Source organism: Penicillium cosmopolitanum, assembly GCF_028827165.1.
Source record: "Penicillium cosmopolitanum strain IBT 29677 chromosome Unknown utg000003l:1.0-3747932.0:1.0-3751027.0, whole genome shotgun sequence".
Taxonomy (NCBI): Eukaryota; Fungi; Ascomycota; class Eurotiomycetes; order Eurotiales; family Aspergillaceae; genus Penicillium; species Penicillium cosmopolitanum.
The window spans coordinates 887494-906533 of NW_026622673.1; the positions used below are offsets into that span (position 1 = coordinate 887494).

A 19040-nucleotide genomic window follows, 5' to 3' on the forward strand; every position below is an offset into this window, starting at 1 on the left:
GGGGGTTGTTGAAAGAGTGCAGAGGAATTAATTTTTCTCAGAAAAGTATGATGGATGCTCGGGCTTGAGAAATACTGTATTCATATCCAAAAACATTCGCTAATAGAAATCAGCTCTCAAGGACTAATAGAAAAAGCCCCTCGCTTGTGGGTGATCAATAGACATATGAAATGTGTATATCAAACCTACGGAGATAATTTTAGGCCATAGATGTCAGATAACAATAGAAGATCTGCGCTTGCTCTCATTCTCTCTCCGCAATGTTTACTTTAGCCAATTGACTTAATATGAAACATGCTTCAGGTGGGTATCGGAAACTTTCTTTCTTGGCTCCTGGATACCTACAGTATCATAGGGTAGAAATCGCGAATTTACAGTATTTGCTCACTCACATATTATAAAACTGTCGGCCGACCCATTTTCTCCCAGGAAACCAACCCATTGTTCGGGACTAGTAGAGTCCATATCGTTCTAGAGCTGTCTTGATGCTGGAACTTCCAACACTATGATATCACGATATAACTACCCGCTCCTATCTTGGCGTTTGGCATATCTTTTTATTTAGAGCCGGCGTCCTGCCACACCTCATCATGAACATCTTCTTCCCCTTAGTCACAACCTTATTACACCATGGACACAACCGTTGCTAGCCTACCCCCTGCAGTGGGAGATCTGCTCATGAAGAACATCGGAATCATACAGATAGTGTCGATGTATTCCATCGGTGCGTACAGTGCACTGGAAACCGGCTTTTTCACATTTTTCTTCTTCAAAAGATATCGTGGCTTGTATTTTTGGAGTATGCAAGCCGCCTCCTGGGGAATCATTGTACATGCCCTTCCAGCCATGACCCGATTCATTTCTCAATCATCCAATCTGCCTACGTCAATTCCATTCATACTTGGATGGTATGCCATGGTGACCGGCCAAGCTGTTGTGTTGTATTCACGGGTACATTTGCTCGCCCCCATCGAATGCAAAACACGATGGATCTTGTGGATGATTGTTGTGAACGCTTTCATTCTTCATGTCCCAATGACAGTGTTGTTCTTCGGCCTCAACAGCGGAGCGGCAGGGTTTGCTCGCCCTGCTACAATTTTTGATCGAATCCAGTTGATTGGTTTCTGCATTCAAGATCTCGTCATCTGCAGTATCTACATCTATCACACAGTTTTGTTGTTGAAAAGCAGCCGTAACCTGCACAGAACTGGGAGCCGCAAAGTGCTCGTCAATATACTCTGTGTCAACATCCTGGTTGTGCTCATGAATATTTTGCTCCTCGTCACGGAATTCAAACTCCACTACATCCAAGTCAGTTTCAAGACGGTGGCTTACAGTATCAAACTAAAACTGGAGTTCTCTGTATTGAATGAATTTCGTTCCTTCTTCTCCAATTCAGTCTACCTGGGCACTTCAGAGATCGAAAAGAAGCCTCACCAGGATTATAGGAGCTCGTCCAGCGTGAGATTGAACCATTCAAATGCCACGCAAGTTGAGGTGCGACATATGCCTTCAAGATCGAGTGAAGCTCACTTGCAGCTAGAGTATGAAGGATCGCTGCATGAGACCCGGAGTGATGACCATTAGTCAGTGGAAGCCATTGCACCGCCGCACAGTCTCTCAGATGATAGCTCGGGGCATACACTCCATGACTGGTCGGGATTTTCGAGTGACCTCGGGCTGTCGTTGTCGCAAATTTCAGCAAAGTCTGATGCATGAGTTTCTCAGCTGCCATTCCAATTATGCGATTCAACCAAAGTTAAAAGATTGCTTCAATCGTTAAAGAGAACAGACTTTATGGAAAAATCGAATATGTATACAGGTCCGCTCGAAATTAGTTTCACCATGTCATTCTCTTTGGTTCTTTCTTAAGTCTTGGCCAGACCCACCTCGGCCTACATCTGGACTAGCCCATCAATTTCTGTCGAATAGGAAAAGGGGAGTGAAACCCCACTAGCTACATCAGGCATAGCGTTAACAAAAATAGAGGCTGAGAAGCAATCAAAGAGAGCAAATTGGTGAAACTAATTTCGAGCGCGTCTGTATCTGCAAGCAATATCACCAGATATAAAACAAACGTATGAGTTACGTCGAGACACTCCGTGTGAAGCTGGAAGCGAAATATTGAAGAATTCTACACCCAGCGACTAAAACTGCAGAAATAGCAGCCAATTTTACACTTTCATCATATTGAGATAGATTTAGTAGCACTCTCAAAATCCAGCGGCTACAACCGTCAACCTAGGACTCAAGTCAAGAAAGCGACGCAAGCTTCTCCTCATGTTCAGGCCTTTATTGGTCATCTCACGGAGTCAAGAAAAGCAAGAAGAGCGTGGTTCGGTCATAACGGGTCACCTGCTACTGCGTTGATATATCGTGGCATCAGATAGAGCCCGTTCGTGCTCCCTTGTAGGAAGAAGACGCCCTCAGCAATGCCGTTCTAGACATTACGTGAGGCCACGGGCATTGTGAGGCAACCCCAGTAAAGCCGCCCCCCTTATACAAGCAATTTGCCAACACAATTTATGAAGACTCCCGGTTGCCTTTTTGCTGAAGTCATCGAAAAATGACCTGTGAATCACTCGCGCACAACAACCTTTTACAAGGTATGAAAAGTTGGAAAGAGCCGCCACCGAAAATAACACATCCAAAAGTCTACTGTCAAGCCAGGCCAAGCAAGGGCGGACCCATAGATCAATATAATTCAAGATTTCTGAGGTTAGGTGCCAGTATGACATGAAGCAGGGAAGAAGCGCGATATGAGAAAATCTCTACCTCATGTTTCAGCTGTTTGGCACTCCATTAGCTTAATGACACTGCTAAAGGAGTATAAGTATGTTTTGAAGTCCTTGGGGTTTACTGTACTTGACTCATTACGCATCCATTATTTCCATTATTCCACAAAGATGGCTCCTTACACTCGCCAGTCTCGCCGTACTGGAGGCAAAAACAAGTCAGACACAGCTCTTTCAAGACGTGTTCATTTGATGTCTTCACGAACATACAATTCAAAGGAGAAATCGCCTTTCACTGCCAGCAGAATTGATGGAAGTGTCGTCGGCTTCAAATTCGTCAAGCAGCCGAAGAAAATTCTACGGATCAGGCTCCGGAAGAGTGCGCATGAACCAAGCGTGTCACTAGCGACCAGCTCAGTCAATCCCGGCTGCCAGGGTAAAAATATGAAAAGCAAGAGAGGCTCCCTAGAGAGCCGCACCATTTGGTTACAGCGACTTCGCCCTACGCCCCACCGAAAAGCTGAACTTGTGAAATCCCATAATTAGTGCCGGAAGTAGAAGGTGGCATCAGAGGACAGGATTGGTTATCGCAGTTGTCTTTTTGAGATGCTATATCAATTGTGGGTCAGAATGAGAAATCAATAAAGCTACTGAAGTGTAATCTTAAAATACAGTAGAAGCTTCGCGCACGGCTCGATGGTTCCTTCCTCAGTACAGAACCTGCTGGATGATAGAGCCCATAGGCAAATAATATGATTCAAAATCTGGCTATTGTATCAAAAACTTGCTGGCCACTTGGGCTTTCTTGAATTCTCATATCACATAATCGCAATGCAGAAGTACGTAGATAATCAGTTCAAAACGTTGAGGATTCTCTTAAATTATGTCTCGCTCGATTAATTTCCAAAGTGTCGGCTTTCAGTCTGATTGGATTGGAGCACGTGTAGTAAAAATTGCAAGGAAATCGCGCACGCAGAACTCAGTATCAGCTGGATCTGCAATCAATCCGTTTACAGTAGTTTCAAAAGGCTCATTTTCGAACTTATTATTTCAATTGCTATGCTCCATAGCTCTTACACTGTGCCTAGGATAGCAACAGCGAGCAAAAGAGCAGATAAATAGGAAAAATGAGCAATAATCCAGCGCGGAAGTGTCTTTGTTTGCGTCGTAAGCCTTTCTTGCCACAAATACCATGCTGTGATGCCCAAGTAGTCAAGGAAAATTAAGAAAAGGATCAAATAGTGAGTACTGTCTAGACGAAATGCTCCGAAAAATGTACTCATTACCTTCAGAGTTGTAGAGATGAAGAAATATACAAGAAATAAGTGTTCCGCAACTTGCGTTACAGTACAAGTGGGTTATTCTGCTACTGACAGTTGACACGGAGGAGCTTGGCAGAGATTAGCTCAATAGTAGGCTCTGTCCTGAGAGTTCAGACCTACTTCATGTGACGACGGGAGAGTCGAAGCAACCCCGAGAAAAATTTGACGCCATTGTGGCAGCCTATGGCTCCAGAAAAGGCATAATAGAGTGGCAGATAAAGTCACATTTGAGAAACCCAAAGCCAAGTGAATCTTTTGATTGGAAAAATTGCTGTTGAAATTCCACAGAAATGATATCCTTAAGACCGATATGAACAAGAGCAGAATTATGAGGAGTGACTGAAAAAGATATTCGGAAATCATGCTTGAGACACAATTGTTACCAGTACAAAAGGGAAATGATAATTTATTGTTGTGATATGAGGCTGGTGCAGATCAGGAACCAAGCCGAACCATCGGAATTAATCCCGAGATATCTATACAAAGAACCAAGTTGATTTCCAATCAACTTGGTCTTCTTGTTGTATATATATAGCCTAATGTTTCTCTTTGAAAAAAGAGACAATCGATACATCTGAACTTCAATATTTATATATGAGAATGGTGCCTGGCAACTTCCTAGGAGAGCTTTTCAGAGTCCCTGGGAAAGATTGAATACCTTGAATGCTGAATTAGTATTCTTAATTTCTTCCGTGCGCCGGTCAGAAACTAGTTCCCGCCATCAGCCTTTGGCTCGTGTTACGTATATACATTTTTATTCCTAGGACGAAGAGTGTGATTTAGAGAAACGGATACCATGTCAAAGAATGCAAGCCTACGTACCTTCGCCGAAGAATGAGAACTAGACACAGAGACGTACTGCCAACGCAGACCTAAAAAGCCTCAAAAAGAGGGAAAAGGTTTGCGCCCGCACGTAGTACAGTTGATGATGATGATGATGATGATGATGATGATTTCATTTACCCTGACCCCTCGCCTCAACGGCGATATGCAGGCTACAACTACTTTCTAAACATATGCTGATTGATCCCTGAGATTGCTCCAAACTTCCTGACGGTGAACTTTGAGCCTCACCTGGTAAAGCCTGTCGTGGCCTTATTGCCATTTGTGGTATTAGGCTGCCCTCATGGCGCGGCTAGAATAAATATTCGGGTGAGGCGGCCAACGGTTGTCCGCAGCTGGCTGCATCTCGGCTAGAAGTTGCGATAATGCTGGCAAAGCTGAGATTAAAAACTTCGTTAGACATTGCGTAGTGAATGAGTTTCTGTTGCGAGCTTGACGAGCTGAACTCTTGCTTGTCTTCTTGTTGAGCTGGAATGGCGATGGTTTGTTGTGAAACCGTCGATAAAGGTCGTCGATTGTGAGTGTGTATTTGGGCGGAGGTGCGGTTTGATATCTTTTGGGAGTTGGTTGCGGTAGAGAAGGTTTAGGGCGTTGTAGAACGGAGGCATAAGTTGGTTGTTGGTTTGGTGTGGAGGTAGCGGGGGATATTGCGTGGAGAGGCTGAGGAGGTTGAGAGACCTTAGAAGAGATAGTCGGTTGAGATTGTTGCGTCCATGGTTCAGGTATCGTAGTAGGCTGTTCAGTGGCTGTATCGATGTTCATGGTTGAAGGTTTATCTGGCAGAATGGATGCTGGCGTTGTTTCTTGAGGCGGCTGTTGAGGTGATGGGGATGCGGTGGCTGAGTGGGTGGAAATGTAGGGCCTTTCAAAAGTAGGCTTCAAATCGCGACAGATTATTTGCCATATGCAGTCTGTTAAATGAAGCTGTTGCATCTCTTCGATGGGATTCTTCTGGAGTGTGTACAAAGGCTTGGTTGATCCACAGGCAAAACAACACGCTGATTCGTCGAGATCTGAGGGTGGTTTGCAATACAAGCCATTCTGGGCTAGCTGTAGAGGAGTGACATTGAAGAGGACTTGTCTATGAAATGAGAGAGCTCTTGCAGCGATAGTCGAGTAGGTGATCGGGATTTGGTGGAGAGGTTTGTCGGTGCAATGTGGGGTGGTTAGGCGTGGTGGAACGGTGGGGTTGGCGGGGTTGGTGGGGTTGGCGGATTTGAGTAGTGAGGAAGGACGACGAAGGGCTGAGAGGGGCTTGGGTTTCCAGCCCGCCCTGGCATCCTGATGCTACGAATTCATCTCTCGGAGCTGATCTGCTGGCGTACCCTTCGCTACAGTCAGATGGTACCCCTTCGCTACAGTCGATCTGGTAAATTCCTCGCAAATACAGTCCAGTACTGACGTAGTACAGTTCGTCCTGAAACTGGTGCAACCGCCTCCACTCATTTAGGATGCCCCATCGCCAAGATACTCTAAGCCAATTTAGGCCTAGTCCCGGAATATCAATTTTCCTGAGCCAATCCTAATACCAACGGTACCTTTCTCAAAATTACGGTGCGTCTCTGGTCACTTGGTATCGAGAACTGGCGTACCATCGTAATATTTCGTATATATTTGTTTTTGAGGTATTCTAAATTGAGCAGACTAATACCATTTTCCATACAATACTACATTTTCCCCATAATGACCGATTCAAGGTCGCGACACTTGGCGATATGGAGATATATGGCATCCAATCAGACGCCGGTAGCCAACTTGCCACGCCTAGCAAAGATATTCCCTTAGTATATGCTAACCTTTGAGTGATGACATCTTTTTTTTGCGTCTTTGGCTTGATTGGGATCACAATCGATACCTCATTTTGCATTTAGGTCGGCTTTGAATTAGAGCAATTGAAATTTGAGTCCCTTTCTTCTAGATCGCATTGTGCTGCGGTTCTATGAGTCGCATATTATAGCAATATTTTATGAAAATTTCCCCATACGGTACATATTATGCTCTTCGTCTGCCAACTGCACTACACATACATACAGTATTAATTCACTCTCACGATAATGTGCTCAAGGGGACCATCTCCAAACACAGTTCTACCCATTTCTGTGTGTGAGGTATAGTATTGCTTCATGGTCCGTTTGGAAGCTGGGTATTGCTAGTAAGAATGACCTGATGTTGTCGGAATTTCCATGTCGTAGTTAAGCCACAATGCTTTGAAGGACTTGATTAAGCTGAGACAATTCAAGAAGATGGCTTCGGCGTCGGCGATCGGAACGAGGGTCGAAAACACAGCCGCAACCATTTTCTGTGCATTGTGTGCAGGGTTTCTCTCCAGAACACTGAAAATCCTTAGCTACATGCTTGGGAGAGTTGGCGTCGTGTTCAAACCTTGACTCGCTTCTTTCGACACTCCCCACGTGCTAGAGAGACCTTTCTCTTTTCTCTTGATCCAGGCTGACTTTTATTCGCATAGGAATATTTCCTGTGGCAGATAATCGTGCGCGAGAGCCCTTGAATTCTGGCATTTTCTGTTGTTATCAATAGATGAAAGTATGAACGAAAAGGAGAGTGATTAGGAACGGCTAGGAGGGGAGGCTTACTGAATTTTTTGGTGCTTGGCTTTTGATAATAGAGTCGTTTTCTTTCCTGATCCTGATGAAATGCTTGTCAAAAAAAAGAAACCCGCCTGGTGGCGGAATTGCTACAGTATTGAGCGGCTCATAGGCTCCATGCCGCAGGTGTGCAACGATAGCAAACAAAGAAGTCGGCCCTACTTGGTTTTTGAAGACTTCCGATTCGCAAGAGGCTCACCTCGAGCACCCAGCTGATCATTTTTGCTTCTTCTTACCATGTGGCACAGGGCATCGTCACCGTCCTAGCCCAGAGCGGGCTAAGCAAGGTGTTGAAGTTAGTCCGAGACTTGTCAGAAAGTTTATCTCTTGGTCCGAGTTGCAAAGTGCGGGTCGGTCGGCCGATTTCAAATAGCATCCACAACAGTATCATGGTAACGTCAGTAGTGCAACTCTCATAGCCGGATGTTCTACACTGAGACTCGAAATTGGCTTCCATGTTTTACACAAAGAATTGATCTCGAACCCTAATGCTAAGGCAATGGTAAAACTACCTAGTCCCGATATGACTTGATAGCAGGTCACCCGTACACGTTAGTGGAGAACAGTAAAATATCTAACAGGGCCAACACGTCAATTTTACGGTACCGTAATTACCAGCCACTGATACTCATCTAGGATCATTAATATCCTTAGATTACCAACCTAGACAGCCGCCCGAACAATGACGGACATTTGGTTTTTATCTCATCCCTGGGAACGTAGGTCCCATTCCCACTATTTCGAATTGTCTTGGCCATACCATGGATTTTGCCGCGGACCAAGCAGATGCAGTTATTTATTTGATTCCTATAGCTCAGCGATATGACTGGAAGAACGGCTGAACCCTTGCAAACAAATCAAACAGCAAAGGAACCAAGGACTTCATCACGTGATTAGATGTGTCATCAATATATCTAAGCTTCCCCTGCAAGGCGCCTTTCACTTTTGCTTAGTCCCGACACGGCAACGGCAACCCACGACACTCAATCGTGATAGATCTCGCCAGTATTTCTCAATCACTGGTATTCCATAGACACCATCGGCAATACCAGGGTCTATAATGGCCTCCTTTCACTCTCTTCCACCAGAGACCTTGGATTTAATCGCGATGAACCTTGACTTGCGTGATTTCTTACAGTTCCGCATGACTTGTAGTCGAACGTGGTCGTTATTCGGCTGTGGTACACTGATACCCATTTTGGAGGATCTCAAGGCTCTTAAATGTGAGAGGCTGGAAGAATGGTATGAGAAATGCCGATTAAGAAAATGCCATTACATATCGCGAGGCCACATTCTATCATACGCCTATCGCAAAAATGGTGTGACTCAGGGCCTGGATATTCTGGTCCAACGTGGAGCTTCACTGAAGTTTGTTCCGTGTGGCGACCTTGTTCAGCATGCGGCTCGTTCAAACGATTACCAAAGGCGATTAAGCTGGTTGACCCATCATGGTGCATCTTACACAGAAGTTCCAGGTGGTATTAACAGGCTTTGTCAAGAATCTTACGACAGAAATGATGTCGAAAGATTCAGGTGGCTGTTCCCGAATGGAGCCTCTCTGGATATCCTTGCCGAAACAGTCTCTAGAGTTCCTAGCCGACCTGGTCCAAGAACAGTTAACGCTTTACGTTCTCATCGCGGAAGTTTGGATAAAGTCCTCGGGGCAGGAGAGATTTCGCGCGCTCCAAAAAGGATTTCCCGTGTTCCAAAAAAGATTTCTTCAGCGCGGCATGGCCGGGTATAACAATAGTGGATGTGGCACGCCTAGCTTTCTATTTTCATCAGACAAATATAAGAAGAACCGATATCATCCTGTGTATATGTTGGCAGTATCTGAGGGCGTTTGGCACGATATATGTTTGACATCAGAGCCGGTATCACGCCCGCCTTGTCGTGATCAGCTAGTCTGCCTTGCTCCAATGCGCCTTGTCATCAACGAAGAAGAGACGGCACAATCAAAATATGGATAGCTCACGTCGGTTGTGATTAGATTAGATAATACATAATCCTGTTCTTTCTCAATCATGAAAGCGGACGGGCACGAGACTGTTCAATTTTCAGCATGGCGAACTTGCTTTTGTCATGCAATTTCACCGATCATCTGTCACGTAATTCGCTATTATATGCTTTGCGTACGTGTAACTTACAGCTGGTGCAATAATGTCTTGAAGCGCAACCTTGAGCTGTAAAGTTGGCGATCGAGCTCCTGCCTCTACGCTAATTGTACTCGGCATAGAATGTCTCGATTTTGGGCCCCCGAAACAATTCGTTTGTGTAAGACCTGGAAGCCAACTGCAAATGTGAGTGTAACGCGTTTGCACATTATGCCTCCCGAGGAACATTGAAACCGTCAGAGGAGAGGAGTGACAAGGAAGAGATGATGAAGTAGGGGCATTTCGCCAGTTCGGCTGTTACTTGGTTTGCAACGTTTGAGACGCTACGTGCAAGTTTCTACGGCTCCCTGCTTCTAATTTTAGGCTCCTCTATATATGCTACAATACACTCAACTGACTGGCATTATTATCGGTAGGGATCAGCCATATCTTTCCACCGTACCATGTGAGTAGAGATTGCTGAATCTTTGATGAGGAAATTATTTGTTTGTCCGGAGAAAAAAAATAGGTGCCGGTATATTGAATTTACATGCTAAAGCACATCTGAAAACATTATGTATTTTACGAACGAATAAATACAAGCGATCACTACGGAAGACTGCGGAAGAATTCCCAATATAGACTAGTATCCTTTGTGCCAAGACACAGAAAAGTAAATTGAAGAATGTAGCTGGTTGCGCCACTTTCGGGACGCATTGTAACACAAGCACATTCACAAAAGAGCTTTATCTCTTGATTGCCATATTAGGGTTTGTCTGACTATCATAGACGATTCTCAGTAGGCTGCATATTGAAACCGTTTTTTGGAAGGCATATTTCAGAATGACAACGTAATCTTGTTTCTTCGCAAACATATTGATGGAGATGTACTTTCCAATTTGTACTGTACAGTACACATAGATGGAGACAAAGTCGAGATTCTTTAATAATAATGAGCTTTCAAAGAGAGATCTTGGGAGCTCGCTTGAGCGTATCAGTTCGGAATTAATTTGCTCAACTCCATGGTAATATAAGAAGCCCCCTGTGAAGGGGATAGAAAGCTGCTACTATACATGCGCGGTAATAGCGGCCCGACAAGGAGAATTTGGCTGAAGCTAGTTTAGATCAAGTTGGAATTAATTAAAATCCTCTGCTTTATTTTTCATTCTTCTCAGATCAAAGGACAGAAAAAGACTAGGTATGCGTTACTATGTTAGATTTCACATAATCACCGGACGAGATCCGCCAGTCAAGACAAGGTTCAAGTCTTTCTATCGCACTTTGGCTAATAAGTCTTCATGCCACCAACAAGTCTTTTACCTAATATTATGCTTGGGTCTATGGCACCTAAATGGTGGAGAAATTTACTTTGTAGAAATAAATTACTAGGTCTCAATCTATCAATCTATTTCATTGTCCTTTGGCAGTATGTCTTCGATAATTGCTGACAAGGAAATGTATAGAATCACTCAGAAAAAAGATGAAAATTCATATTGGGGTGTCTGTTTAATTTCATATTTGAATATGAAAAAGGCCTTCCTCTCTTGGAAATGAAACTTTAGAAAGACTACCTGACTTGAAATCGAACGGATTGCATTGAGCTCCCGTATGGCAGGGCGAGGGCAGTGTCACAGAATGTTGCTCCAGTGCTCGGGTGAACTCGGATCAGGGGATAGCGAAGTATTCACCGTAAACAAGCATCTGTGTCAATGGCGGATCGCTGCTTGTAGCACCGCGTTGGAGAATGACACGAGAGTATAAGTCCAAATCAGATGCATTCCATGCAGGCTCGGGTGCCAGTTCTGGGCAACTCCCATTCTTTCCAGTGGCCGGAGAAGATACAAGGTTCTTCCAAGAAGACCCCCAATCATCAATTCGCCAAAAGAATTCGCCAGTTGCAATTGGTCTTGTGTGAAGATAGGTTTCGCGAGTGCATGGATAGTCGGCATTAATGCAACCAGGCTGACAGATGCCAAATGGAGTGAGCAATGAGTCAAAGGGGCGTCATCGTCATCAGTCTGCCCATGAAACAGGTAGCGAGGTAAGTTTCCCACTGTGATACCCGTCAAAGACGAGATATACCAAATTTGTAGCAATGGCTGGCCTGAGAATAAGAATGGAATCGTCGGAAGTGTGACAACCCAGAGAAGAAAAAGACGACCGAGCTGGGGTGAATCATGCTCATCTTTGGTATCCTCATACTCGAACACACGAATCACGTGGTGATAGATGAGACTCAAATACCAAAGGGCAGTCCCAATCCCAAATCCCGTCACGGACAAGGCGACAATGATTTCCCCGGGGGTCGAAGGGAAGTGGAAAATGAAAAACTGCAACGCATAGATTAAAAAGTATGAGAAGCCGAAGATCCCTATCGAGGCCCCCAGGCACAGTCGCGGACATTCTGGCCATTGGAAAACATGTTTCCGTGGAGGAGATGTTTTCTGTGTAATGAATGGACAAAGCGTGCGGGAGCTGGCAGTTTTATATTCCAGTGAGGTGCTGACGCAAGCATCCCGCTTTTTCTCAGAGAAAACTAAAAATGGTGGCGGCCGTAGACTGCGGAACGGTGGTCACCGCAACTTTATACCAAAATCGAAGATCAACGGTCTGATCATTTTGAAGGTTTTCTGATCAGTTTTCACCTCACCGTCAACGCTAGAAGAGGGTTTTGCGAGATAAGTAGATAGGACCGATGGACCGAGACACAAACCCTTCGTATGTCACGTCATGGCGACAATTGATGAAATTGCGCAACTTGAGCGCGAGTTAGGCCAGCAGCGTGTCGAGAATGCCTATTACCGCGACTGCTACGCACTTTTCAAGCTGTTGCAAGATCTCGCAGAAAACGCATCTCATGATCTGCAACGTCTTTACAACTCCGATTCACCGAATGACCCGCACAGTTCTGGCCACGAAATCCTGTGGTCCCTGCAAAATACGATATGTAGTATGATTGACAAAGCATGCGAGTCCGAAAAAAGATGGAATGTTCTCTGTCGCATCGACCAATCCTACTCAGCCCGAGTTACTTTGGATTCAATTAGGACAATGTACGCTGATCCAGAGGCATCCTATGGGGTACACCAATCAACAAAGGATATCAGCCTCAGGCCTTGGCGATCCCGGGAATAATGGAAATATGTCAAGTGGTCGTGAGATAATTCTCGCGGTTTCTGAAATACTCAATCAAGTCTCCTTCGAGAAACTACATGAAGTGTTAGACCTTTGAGGACACACGGGCCAGACAAGACAGAAAAAAATCGACTCAGTTCGAAACATTGGGAGACACCTCATCTAGCATACTTGAAATCAAACAATATTTATAATCTTGTGGTGTGCATAGTACATTCAGATAAGCTATGGCACCCATGTCCATTCAACTGAAAAGCCGATTTTTCTCGAATCTTCCACTTCAAACGCAAATGACCTAGTCATCTTCGCATGGGTGTGGCATCAAATACAGCAACAAAAGAGCTGTATCAACCAAATGATCGACGATCCGATAGATAGGAAAACTGCCAGCCATGCGGCCCCAAAAAGTCGTGAGCCAAGGATTGCCTTGACACCTATATCACTTAATTTAGCCTTTACTTCGGTGACAAATAGTCCGTACATCACTGTCACCCCAACCGTCGCGGTCGTGATAAAAAGCGCAGACAGCTAGCATGGTCAGCCACATCTATTCGTCAGATTCACTTGGAGTCCCACATACCGGGCTGAGGATGGACAAAAGCCTGTCCCCTCTGTCAAAGAAAGTCTTTTGAATGCCAAGGGCGGCTACTAGCGTATTTCCAACGAGGCTAGATATGTATAGATAGATAATGGCGTGAGAGATCTGGTGATAACCCGATATTGTCGACTCGCCTACCGGCTGGAGCACCTTTTCCATTTTTGCTACAGTGGAGCTAAGCGTGGAAGACAGATTAAAAGCAAATGTCAAGCTAGGGTCCGAACAGGTGGACTCAGAGTTATGTCCAGATGTGCAATAGCTCCAAAGACCCACTGAATAGTGTTGTGGAATGTGGGATTTCAGCTTATCAGCTTCCGATTGAATGGTATGATGAATCGCCGACGATGTTTTTGAAGATGCTTCATCTGCACCCTCACGGGCAGTCGAGGGTACATTGTTGACCGCATTTGCTCCGTCATGAACAATAGCCGAGGGACCCACATCCTCAATCCCAATAGACCCGCGGGACAATAAATGGTCGATCTTAGGAAAGTCCGTTAGATCTACCTATACTATAAATTAACCTTTGGTCGGAAGAATGTCTGAAAATCGTCCTACCTTAAGAAAATAAAGCTCGCGGGATGTGGAGGGTGAGGAGCAGCTGACAAATATCAAGATCAGACAGGGGAAGACTGCGATCGAAAGCGACAAGGCAGCAGCTGAGACAAGCCGATCTAGCCTTGTTATCGTTCGGAGCTTCATTGCTCTAGAATATTTTTCATATACAGTACCAGAGACGGTCGAGAGAATGTGTATCTGACAATTTGGAGGAGAATGTATATATATATTCAGAAGATCTCAAAGCCTCTCAAATTTCCTATCATGGGCGGATTTAATGTGAGGTAAATTTCTGAATGTCTCTTTGTCGACATTTTATGAGTCTAGTGTCGCAGTATTGGCTGTCTACAGCACAATATTGTACTTCAAGCGATAATAAGGTGGTCAGCATCAGAAAATCATAATGTCAGTTTTATACTTGAAGGTATGTGCCAACTTTGTGCCAAATCTATGAGGTCGAAAGTTTCACTACATGCCCAATATATCACGCGATATAAAACATCAAGAGAACTCCAGCCAAGTAGCAAGAAGTAGGTCTACAACTTCGGCCTTCCCGAACCGTCTCTCTTCCAGTTCTGTTCTCTGAAAGTACTCTACATGGCGTCTCCTGGTCAGTCAGAAACGGATGACCTGGAGTGTAGACTCTATGCTTATGCTAAGAGTCGCTTCAAGCTATCGGCCAGGGTGCATATGTCCCATCTCGTCTTTGAAACGGGATTTAAGCGACGTATGGATCAGCGTCGGAATGTTCGCCGTCTCGAACGAATCTTGAAAATACAAGGTTGCAATCGTTTGATGAAGGAAAATCATGTGTCCGTCATAGTATCCCAGGCAGACTGGCAACATCGGGTGCATCCGCGGTCGGACAACGGGATTCTTCCTAGCTTGAATGTAGATTGGGATTACGGGTTAAGAGCGCTAGACCACGAGAATCTAATTGTTGCCGCTAGAAATACACTCGCATTCAACAACCAATGGTGGATAGTGGATGTCTATGTGACTGATGAAGAATCGGGTATGAAGCCTTTTGCTTATCTCAAAGCTTGATCTCCTCTGACTAATGACTACTTTTTCTCAGATAACCTCAATGCAACTACCCACGAGCTCCAGGGAAGACTCCTCCAATCATTACGAGAACGATTTTCAAACGAGCATCGGCCATCAGATGGGTTGATATATGAGCGTATCAATTACTATGAGGGCCGTCTTGACGGGCTCGAGAATCAACGGGCAGCGGAAAGCTGGTGGGCGGCCCTAGAGTCAGTTGCAGGAAGCAAGAAAGGACAGTATCTGAGATTATTCTTCAAGAACCAGTTCCTGACCCGTCAATTGAACTCGCTACTTGCCATTCCAGGGCTTTGGGATGGAATGCAGATTGGAAACCTGCACAAAGTTACCGCTATGCACTGTGACGAGGTACGTTAGACTTCCGGTGCCAGATTTCGGCGGACCAGAGGCTGATACAACTGGCATACCAGGCAATTTCGTGCTATTGGAGAAGTATTTTGACCACATTCCTAGCCATTGTTGGAGGCCACATCCAGAGCTTACAATTAATTGACGGTGTTACTGTCAACCTCATCGAGTCCCGAGTCCCGAAAGTCTCCAAAAAGGACAAAGAATTCTTGCAGAAGAAGTTTGACGAAGGCGTGCTTTTCCCCAGTTTTTCGGAAAATGATCGACGGGAGATCTGGAACCGATTGAAAGAGATTGACTCTCCAATTCCGTCGTTAAAGACATTTTTCAGAGACCGTCTCTATCTGGAAGTACCACAGAGTGTCATGAAGCAGCTATTTCTCCAACCAAATAGTACCGATGATAAAGTGACAATCGACAATGGTGTTCATGGATTATGGGAAATCGGATCAACGCTCGACCCGGCAGCCCGAAAGGCCAGGTTTCGAATTTACATTCTGGAGCTCTGGCGCTTCAGCTTCCAGTACGGATTCGAAATGACCGATTGGAGGCGGCTCAAATCATCAAGTAGTTTGGCATTCGGAACAGCGTCTAGCCAGCAGCACTTGAATCTGCCCAACCGTACAGATATCTGGAACCATTTTCACATGAAAATGATGACCATGGGTCTCCGAACACCCAACGCTGTCGACCTTTTTGCCTCGCCAGTCGTATTACCAACCGAGATACCTTGCGACTACCCTGAAGATGCATCAGACGAAGTGGATGTCAAGAAAAGGAGTGGTAAACCCTCAATAGATACTGTGGAAGCCGACCGATACGCTCTATCAGTGATGTCGCTGAAGGAAAGAAGGATAGAAACCCGTGTCACGTCGAGATTTCTCCGTATATCGGTGTTCAAGAAATTCTTCGGTTATTTAATGGACCATGATGCCATGAGTGGCCAGCTGCTATGGCCCGAGCTTCTGGAAGACAGCACTCCGCATATCAGCGAGAATAACGATGAGGACACGCCGACTCTCTATACACCGGGATTGGATAGTTCGAACTGGACCAATACCAGTTCTGGAGTCCATGGGTCGGAATCTCATGTGTATCATAGCATACCCTACATGGGTTTACCGGATGATTCTGAAAGCAGCTTCGAGTCCGCCCCGTTTCCGAGCAGCTATGAGTCCACTCTATTTCCTCCTTCAATTTCGATGAGCACGGCTCCATTCCCATATCCCGATCCCTCCATTTGATAGTATACGGCATTATGTTATGAGCATGTGCAGATTGCTTTCTGGGTGGCCGGAACTTTAATCTTGGGTCACTTCAGTAAATGGTCATGGCATGTCTACTCTATCAGGCCGTATGCACAAGCGAAGAGAAATTGAATGTGAAGCATATTGGAATGACAGAAATTTTTGAGCGGAGAAATTAATTGCTTTCGAGCAGCCTAGCAAAATATCTGTTTTTAGGAATGACTACATTCAATTCGGTTGATTTCACTATCTTCTAATTGTCATATCCAAGTCCAAGTTTGAAACATAGCTATTGGTCTATTCTCGCTTTGAAACTCCGGCAGCTAGAGTAGTACATGGAGACACCAGGTAAATCTGAGATGACAAAATATACGAAATATTATTTTGGAGCATATTTGTTGACAGCTAGAGTAAGTAAATCTAAGAAGTCTGTCTCTCCATCCACCGTGTCCTTTGCAGAATCCCCTGCTAGGTATCTTAGTATGAAAGATCCAAAGAGGTAGACCTGGCTTGGTAGCGGTTGCGATAATAAAACGTCTTGCCTACAATTGACTGCGCTGGCTAAGATTTTTAGGGCACGATACCAGCTATCTGACCCGGGCCGTGATCTCCGGGGGTATGAAAGGCGAAGTGATCGGGAGATGCGTTGTGAGCGACGGGTAATCGCCTGGCCCAGTCGCTGCATTTTGGGACCACCCCTTATTCCAAGGCCGCGGCACGCGATCAGGACCGAGTGGATATCCATATAGAGCGGAACATTTGGCCCAGGCGGATCTGTAGGTCTTGAAGTACTCTTCGATATCGTATGATGCGAGAGCGCCGGATCGGCCGCTCGTGAAGATTCCTGGCGGGGCGAAGGCAGGCGGTGTAAAATTATGGGCCGTTCTCTTCGCTCCAGGGGTTGGAGTTGTGGCGTAGATACGTGCGACAACATCCACAAAAACATTACAATAAACCTGACATATGATTCACTCAAATCGGGGTTGAGGCTTTGAGTGGTATTGAATGAATTTTCACTGGAAGGCTTTGGAATCACATTATTTTCCTTGGAAACTGCGCTGGTTGTAGCTGATAAGTATGCCATGAAATTTGGCAGCCTGAATTTCAATTTGATGTATTTCTCTCACGGGTCGGGTTTAGACATTATAAATAATATTGGCTTGTGTCTTCTAGGAAGGGAGTCACGTTTAAAATGACCATGATAGTTTATTGAGGTGAGAATCGAGATGAGTCATCAGTCACATGACTAAGATGGCAGATTCTAGGAATTGGGGGGCGAGCTGGCAAAATGAGGGTGTTGACTCACCACTCTCACCACTTTCGCCCGCCTTCACCATCGGATTTTCAGGTCGGTGATCACCTTCGGTAAAACCAGCTACAGGAATTACTCTAAAAATCTACTTGTTTTCTGTATCAACGCATTCTCAATCCAACTTTTGATCTATTTGATCACCTCTCTCACCATTTATCCTCCATCGGTTTAATCTTTGGCGGTTCACATCTCACCGGTTTACTACTTTTCAACAGTCGACTTCACTCGCCTACATTTGAACATCTTAGCTTCATCAGTTCCAATTCACCGTTTAATCTTCCCCGTTTACTCCTCACCAATTACTGTTCACCTGTTTACCCCTCACCATTTGACTTTTCACCAGTTCAAACCTCACCAGTTGATCCTCGGTCTCAACCGTTAGAGTTTCAACGGTTCACCAGTTTACTTGTCACCAGCCTATAGTTCACCAGTCACTCTTCACCAGTCACTCTTCACCAGTCACTCTTCACCAGTCACTCTTCACCAGTCACTCTTCACCAGTCACTCTTCACCAGTCTTTTCTTCACCCGTCTACTTCTCGCCAGTTTGCTTCTCACCTGTCACCTCTTACCAGTCACTCTTTACCAGTCCGAATTTCACTAGTGCTTCATAATAATCCAGATTTAAATGATCTACTTTTCACCGTTCACATCTCAACGGTTCATATTTCACCACTTCAATTCGCCGGAATAGGCAACTTCCCGACGTTGTCGGTATCTTTCCCAGTAACGGTACATACATTACCGGTATTTCAATTGCATTACGATTTATTTCCTGGGGACGCTGTTTTTAATTGTGACACTGTATATCCGTTTTCCCGGTGCCATCAACTCGTGTTCCAAAAAGCTGTATCGACATATCCTACAAGGCCCTTATTGCGAGATACCCATCATGCCCATACATATAATTTACATGAACTTTTACATAAAATCAATCAATATGCGTTTAAGATTCAATTGAGAAATGCGAAAACTTCCGCTAAATCTAAAACATGTGTGCTAGACTCCTCTCTAGAAAAGCTATTCGTCAGCGAGACGGGAGAAAGGTATCTGGATCGCTCATTTTTCTTTTGGATAGAGCGAGAGACGAGACGGTGTAGAAGCACTAGACCTACAAATGCCAGGCTTCCTCCAACTACGCTCATGACAATCAGTTCCACACCCTGTTTGGAGACT

At 45.0% G+C, this 19040-nt stretch overlaps 1 protein-coding gene across 1 annotated transcript; it reads right to left on the reverse strand.

Annotated features, from left to right (window-relative positions):
- Positions 1-5170: 5170 nt before the first annotated feature.
- Positions 5171-5662, reverse strand: N7509_000417 (uncharacterized protein; the record flags this gene model as incomplete). The annotated part of the gene is made up of 1 exon (XM_056625064.1): positions 5171-5662. The coding sequence occupies one exon, from the start codon at positions 5660-5662 to the stop codon at positions 5171-5173; it is 492 nt and encodes a 163-aa protein (XP_056493646.1).
- Between the last annotated feature and the right edge of the window lie 13378 nt (positions 5663-19040).